The 7,717-nt window shown below is 47.8% G+C and overlaps 1 protein-coding gene and 1 long non-coding RNA gene across 2 annotated transcripts; both read left to right on the forward strand.

Moving 5' to 3' along the window:
• Nucleotides 1-383: 383 nt before the first annotated feature.
• LOC123444301 (probable serine acetyltransferase 1) lies at nucleotides 384-1,735 on the forward strand. Its single transcript, XM_045120984.1, has one exon. The coding sequence runs from the start codon at nucleotides 524-526 to the stop codon at nucleotides 1,433-1,435; it is 912 nt and encodes a 303-aa protein (XP_044976919.1). The 5' UTR covers nucleotides 384-523; the 3' UTR covers nucleotides 1,436-1,735.
• Nucleotides 1,736-2,027: 292 nt separating this feature from the next.
• On the forward strand, nucleotides 2,028-3,330 carry LOC123440185. Its single transcript, XR_006630294.1, has 2 exons — nucleotides 2,028-2,614; nucleotides 2,699-3,330. It is a non-coding gene; the product is annotated as an uncharacterized LOC123440185 (long non-coding RNA).
• The last annotated feature ends 4,387 nt before the right edge of the window (nucleotides 3,331-7,717 follow it).

Consider the following 7,717-nt stretch of genomic DNA (forward strand, 5'->3'; position numbering starts at 1 on the left):
CCTCCATCTCCCCACTTTGATTTCGAACGGTCCATCGAGGAAAGAAACGAACATGCCTCCTTGTGGGACCCGCCACTACAAAACGACACGCTTGACCGCGGCTGGCGATGATCCGATCCGATCGGGTAACACCTGGGCATACCGTTGCGCGATCGGTTCGGTCTGACGGTAAAGGAAGGGTGTGCTTGCGAGAGCTAAAAAGGACTGTATTTTTTAACATTTAGGTTATTTATTTGCAAAGAAAGAGTCAGCGCTGCCGTGTGTACGCCATCCAGTCGTGTCGCCTTCGCTTGCTCTCGGCAACTCGGGCTCGCGCTCTTCTGTCGTGTGTACCACCTTAGGTTGGGCCCCGGTCGGAGATAAGCTTCCATTCTCATTGGCTGCTGGCTGGCTGGTCCACCACGCGGGACGTGGCTATACACGGCCCGCGCCTATACACCCGTTCCGCGGACGGCACCGCAGAGTCACGGCGCCCTCACAAGCCAACGGCCCACACACCATCGACGCGACGACGGCGACGACGATGACGGCCGGTCAGCCCCTCCGCGCCGATCCCCAGCAGCGCCGCCACAGCCCGCCGGCCCTCCACCCCGCCGTGGTGCCGTCCTACCCGCCCCCGGAGTCAGACAACGACGAGTCCTGGGTCTGGGCCCAGATCAAGGCCGAGGCGCGCCGCGACGCCGACGCCGAGCCGGCGCTCGCCTCCTTCCTCTACGCCACCGTGCTCTCCCACCCGTCGCTCGAGCGCTCCCTCTCCTTCCACCTCGCCAACAAGCTCTGCTCCTCCACCCTCCTCTCCACGCTCCTCTACGACCTCTTCGTCGGCTCCCTCGCCGCGCACCCCACCATCCGCGCCGCCGCCGTCGCCGACCTCCTCGCCGTGCGCTCCCGGGACCCCGCCTGCGCGGGCTTCTCCCACTGCCTCCTCAACTACAAGGGCTTCCTCGCCGTCCAGGCCCACCGGGTCGCGCACGTCCTCTGGGCGCAGAACCGCCGCGCCCTCGCGCTCGCGCTCCAGTCCCGGGTCGCCGAGGTCTTCGCCGTCGACATCCACCCGGCCGCCGCCATCGGCAAGGGCATCCTCCTTGACCACGCCACCGGGGTCGTCATAGGCGAGACCGCCGTCGTCGGCGACAACGTCTCCATCCTCCACCACGTCACGCTGGGCGGGACAGGCAAGGCGGTGGGCGACCGGCACCCCAAGATCGGGGACGGCGTTCTGATTGGCGCCGGGGCGACGATCCTGGGCAACGTGCTGATTGGCGCCGGGGCCAAGATCGGTGCCGGGTCGGTGGTGCTCATCGACGTGCCGCCGAGGAGCACCGCGGTGGGGAACCCCGCGAGGCTGATCGGCGGGAAGAAGGGCGACGACATGCCAGGGGAGTCCATGGACCATACCTCCTTCATACAGCAGTGGTCAGATTACACCATCTGAGACACTGAGCCGAGCAAGATGCCACTCTCCTCCTCTGTAACCTGTAATACTAATGCCCAGTCATGTCCCTTTCTTTCGAATAGTGAACTGGTGCTAGTCTGAAAGTATCTGCCTCCGGTGAGGAGAAGGTGAACCATACCGTGCATGGCCGTGCTCAACGCCGGCAAATGTACTGAACTGAAAGTTCACCCTGTACCTGTAATTTTGCGAGATGTAATGGTCACTACTCAGACTGGCATCCTTGATGCTTTGTAATACTCGCATAGATATTTTTTATGACATCTTTGCTGTTTGTACAAATCAAATTGCTCGTCTCCGGACAAATTCATTGATACTTCTTTCTGCAATTCCAAATTCCAAATTCCAATGTATTTTCAGATGTGTCCTTTTCTTTGGATACGCCAAATCCTCCAGACAGCATCTGCGAAATCAAACGGATCATGCATGACATATACTAGCATCTATTCCCTCCGTTTTTAAATATAAGTCTTTGTAGAGGTTCAACTAGTAGACTACATACGGATTATATAGACATATTTTAAATTATAGATTCATTCATTTTGCTTCGTATATAGACACTTAGTGAAATATCTTAAAAGACTTATATTTAAGTACGGAGGGAGTAGTAGGCGGTAAACATCATAGCAGGCTAGCAGCACATAGTTTAAATTTTTGATAAACAAAAAGGTGGCACATGGTTTTAGTTAATCCTGTGGGTGATTGGCAGTGGCGGACTTGCAGGGTGGCCAGGGTGGGGGCTCACCCTGGGATTTTACACCCAGTCGGCCTACTAGGCCTGTGGCCCGGCCCGAATCGCCAGGCGTCCGATTACCAGACGCGAGCTGCCGAACCGACCCCGATTCCCGAGTGTTGCGGTTCCCCGTTCCCTGCCGCCGCCGCCGGCTCGCCGCGACGCCGCCCGCCGCTCCGCGCCTCCGCCAGTCCGACTCGGCGCACCCCGACCCGGCCACCGGCCCGTGGCGCCGTTGTCCGCCCCTGCTCCAGCCTCCAGGCTCCGACGACCGACGCAGAGGACGCCGCAGGCTGCAGCCGACGCCCGACGCGGGGAGCTCCAGGATGCCGCTGCGCAGCCGACGCCCGACGGGGGGTGCACCCCTGCCGCCCTGCGCTGTGCAGTCTGCACTCTGCTGCTCTGCTTCTTCTGTTTTAGCCTTTTAGGTATAGAAATCAGACTATGGTTTGTATTTTTATACATATTAATTCAGGCTAGTGAATTGATTTAGTTTTTTTTTTTTTTTGTAGATTTGTTGTAAAATGAAGAGGGGTGGAGACATTGTTTCTTTTTTCCAGAAAGAAGCTATGAGGATAGGGAAGAAAAAGAAAGCGGGGAATATGCCGGATGTGGCCGAAGAGCAAACTGGAGAACTTTGTGTGTGCCAGTTGTGATCGAACAACAAACTGAAGAACCAACATTGTCTATGTCTAGTGTGACCATAGGGAAAACTGAAGATGTGTCACCTGCATTACCACCGGTTTATGATTTCAGTCGTCTTAAACATGATCCCGGAGAAAGGATATCCATTGCAAGTTATCCTGTTAATGATCAAGACGCAGTTCGAAGAGCATATATCCTTAAAAAGCCATTCAAACCTTATGCACATGACTTTGAAAAAAGATCAATTGGGAGTAGAGAACGTTGGTTCAATCCTTTGTGGCTTCATAACCATAGTTGGCTTGAATATAGTATCATGAAAGAATCTGCATTTTGCTTTGTGTTACCTGTTCAAAGAGAAGAAAACTAGTGGTAAGGGAACTAGTGCATTTATTGATGGTGGTTGGAGGAATTGGAATAGAGAGGATGCTCTTCTTAAGCATGTTGGTTGTGTAACAAGTGTGCACAATGCAACTCAAGAGAGATATAACTTATTTGTGAATTCTCATGCAGCAATTGACAATCTTGTTGTGAGATGAATAGTGATGATATGCGTCTTTACAAGATGAGGTTGAAGTATTCACTTAGATGCTTCACAAAGAAGTGATTGGCCCAAAATTCATACTATTGTAGGAGTGTTTGAGTCATTTGACTTTATTTTCAATGCACACTTGATGCTTGTCATTCTTGGATACACAAGTGATTTGTGTGATTGTTTGCAAAGAAGAGACCAAGATATTCTTACTGCAATGGCACTTGTTAGAACTGCAAAAAGTGCAATACAAGAACTTTGGTCTATTGTGGGGGATGCATTTCTGCAAAAGGTCACATTATTTTGTAACAGGCATGGCATTCAAATTCATATAATGCAAGAAGATTATGTGCCTTATGGAAGATGATCACGGTTTTCTTGAAGTCAATCAAACGATGAATACTTTAGAAGAGAGGTTTTTCTTGGAGTCATTGACAAAATTAGTCAAGAGCTTGATAATCGGTTTGATGAGATCAATATGGGAGTTGCTATCTTGTATGTCTGCTTTGAATCCTACCAATTCATTTGTTGCTTTTGATGCATAAAAGGTATGTGAACTTGCTTCTAAAATTTGTATTGCTTTTACAATTGGTATTGAATCCCTTCAACTCATTTGTTTCTTTTAATGCATGCAAGGTACGAAGACTTGCTGAGTTTTATCCCAAAGATTTTTCAAGTGCTGACTTGTTACACCTTGAACTGCAACTTGATAACTACATAGATGATATGAGGAAAGATGAGAACTTCTGAGGCCTTGGAAATCTTGTTGATCTCTCGGTTAAGCTTATTCAAACAGGAAGACATATAGTTCATCATTTGGTGTACTTGCTTCTAAAATTGGTATTGATTCTACTAGTGGCAACGACAAATGTTGAGAGAGCATTTTCTGCCATGAGCATAGTCAAAAGCAATTTGAGAAATAAGATGGGTGATAGTCTTTTGGATGATTGCCTAGTCACATACCTTGAGAGGGATTCTTTCTCCAAGGTGAATGAAGACGATATAATTGATACCTTTATGGCAATGCATAGGTGTAGGCCGGAGACATAGTCTTTTTTAACTTCTCAAGGTATGTATGTACTATGTCATATAAGCTTATTTATGCAAAAATTAGTCTTAATTGATAGTTCTAGTTTGTTTGCAAGACCATATTGATCTATTTTGCTGTGATAATGAGAACTAGTTCGAACGTTTGCGTGTCAAATTTCTTGTCAATTTTTTTAGGGAAGGACCACCCTGATGTGAGAAGCTAGCTCCGCCACTGGTGATTGGTACCGGATCCTTGCGTGTTCACACAAAATGTTAGGTTTTATATACGTCATGTATCGTTTTTTTAAGGAACCAGTAGAAGCTTTATCTTTTCATATAAAAGAAAAAATTAACCAGTTAATAACAAAAACTGACTGAAAACCGATACAACAACGCACGACACACATACACCAACTCCGAGGTCACATACCAAATGAGCCACCGGCTTCTCTCCCTAGCAACCGAATCCGACACCCTACAACCATATCTGAAGGCGCTCCTGTGACATACACGCCAACCCCAAGACCGCGCATCAAACGAACAACCTACTCTGTCGCCCGAGCAACCGAAGTCGACACCCTACAGCCCCTTTCCGGAGCCGCTGCTCCGACTTACAAACAAAAACAACACACGCCGACCCCAAGGACGCGCACCGGGCGAGCCATCCGCCCTGTCACCCGAGCAACCGAAGCTGACACCCTAGAACCATCTTCGTAGCCGCTACTCTGACATCCACACTGACCTCGAGTCCACGATTCAGCCGAGTCGATGACTTTGCCGCCCAAACGACCAAAGACAACACCAGACACATAGGAGATCTCCAGGGCCACCGCTCTGACTTTCACACCGGCACCAAGGCCGCGCAGAAATGTGGCCGACGGCAAAAACTCCAAAGCCACAAGAACTAACGAAGGACCCGACATCCAAAGGCATCGCCAAGGCGTTGATGCCCGCTGTAGCCAAGGACGGAGCATAGGTTTTTGATATGTCCATTTTGCATCATCATTCTTTATTGACATTTGTGTTATTCTTGTCCATTATTCCTTATTATCATACAATTCTTATGCGAAAATCCAAGTCTGCTCCCATGCTCATCTGCTCCCGCTGACGAAAATAAATAAAAACAAATACGAAAAAAAAATTCAAAGAACTCCAATTTTTTTATGGTATGTGTTTTGATGCGTGAGGTCCGCTCCAAATTTCAACTTTTTTGGACGTCTGATCAGCTCTCGGCAAAAAAAGACAAATCGGGTAAGAACATCTCATGAGCAGCAGCCTGATTTGTCTTTTTTGCTGAGAAATGCTCACATGTCTGAATAAGTTGAAATTTGGATTGTTCCTCACGCATCAAATTATCTACCACACAAAAAAGTTTTTTTTGAATTTTTCTAGTATTGTTTTTTATTTTTTTCGTGACCGCGGATGCAGATGAGCCCGAGAGAAGAAACGCCGCTCTCTGCCCTTTCTCTCTGAATATGCAAGGTACATCACAAATAGAGAAATATTTGGAAACTTGAATTCTCGACCGGGAAACTCAGAAAAAGGTAGAAAAATCAACACACTCCAAATGACCTGAAACTTCAGAGAGAATTTTTCTGGAATGTTTAAGAACTATTTGACCAAAAATATACCATATGGGAGCCACCTACTAACCACAAGCCAATAGGGCGCGACCACCCCCTGGTCGTGCCCTGATGGCTTCTGGGGCCCCTGTTGGCCCTCTCACGCCCTCTTCTCCTATATGGTGTGTTTTTACCTAAAAAATTATAAGCAACCTTTCGGGACGAAGCGTCGCCGTCTCGAGGCGGAAACCTGGGCACGGGCCCTTTTGCTCTCCGACAAAGTGATTCTGCCTCGGAAACTTCCCTTCGGGAGGGAGAAATCAAAGCCATCATCATCACCAACGCTTCCTTCTTCGTGGGAGGACCAAGCTTCACCAACATCTTCACCACCACCATCTCATATCCAACCCTAGTTCATTGATACGTCTCCGCCGTATCTATAATTTTTGATTGTTTCATGCCAATATTCTACAACTTTCATATACTTTTTGCAACTTTTTATACTATTTTTGGGACTAACATATTGATCCAGTGCCCAGTGTCAGTTCCTGTTTGTTGCATGTTTTTTGTTTCGCAGAATATTCATACCAAACGAAGTCCAAACGTAATAAAAACTTACGTGGATTTTTTTGAATATTTATGATTTTTGGGAAGAAGAATCAACGCGAGGCGATGCACGGAGGGCCCACAAGCCCTGTAGCCGCCACCAGGAGGTACGGTGGCGGCTGGCAGGCTTGTGGCCACTCCTTAAGGCGGTTGGTGCCCTTCTTTCGCTGCAAGAAATATAATATCCGGAAGAAAATCGTGTTAAAATTTCAGCCCAATCGGAGTTAGGGATCTCCGGAAATTTAAGAAAGGGTGAAACGCGGAATCTGGGAGCGCAGAAACAGAAGGACACAGAGAGAGAGATCCAATCTCGGAGGGTCTCTCGCCCCTCCGCCGCCATGGAGACCATGGACCAGAGGGGAAACCCTTCTCCCATCTAGGGAGGAGGTCAAGGAAGAAGAAGAAGGAGGGGGGCTGTAAGTGCATCTAGTGCCCCTTAGTGATTTTGGTGGTTTGAAGACATATAGGTTAAGTATCTAATGTGTTCTTGAGTGTACACAGGATCTATAAGTCACTGAGGAGTTTGAAATATTTGATGAATATCGACCCCTAAAAATGTATATCTTCGGTTGAAGAAATTGGTCTCAAACTGAAGAATTGAATCGCGAAGAATCTGTGATGAAATTGATATTCCTCATGAAGATATTGAAATTGAGGAATTTGGTGTGTCCTGAAGAAAATCATTCTGAAGTCTTTGAAGCATGAAGATTTACTCTTTCTGTTTTATTTTCTTCACACTTGAGTAATAGGAACACCGTACTGTTAAAGGGGGTCGAAGTTACACTTTGGAATGAATTTCCTCATGATGCTCAACCCAAGCCTAATCCTACCAAAAGCCTCAAGTGAGGAATACGAGTGACATGAGGACTCTCACAGTTGAGGGTTCTGACCGTTTCGATAGCCACGCCACATCATTGGTCTTATCCACACCAACGGTCATATTATTTAAGGGCATTAGTGTCAAATCATGTCGGGATGCTCCCAGGCTATAAATTGCCGCCCCCACAACCATTAGCTGGTTGGCTGCTCCGTTAGAAACTGACACTTGTCATAAGAGCAACCCAATTCCTCAGAGTCTTCGAGAGTAATTCATCAGTGAGGAAATATCCCAAACACCAAACCACAAACCTAGAACCAAGTGATTGAGCATCACTGAAGAA

Source organism: Hordeum vulgare, chromosome 3H, assembly GCF_904849725.1.
Source record: "Hordeum vulgare subsp. vulgare chromosome 3H, MorexV3_pseudomolecules_assembly, whole genome shotgun sequence".
Lineage (NCBI taxonomy): Eukaryota > Viridiplantae > Streptophyta > Magnoliopsida > Poales > Poaceae > Hordeum > Hordeum vulgare.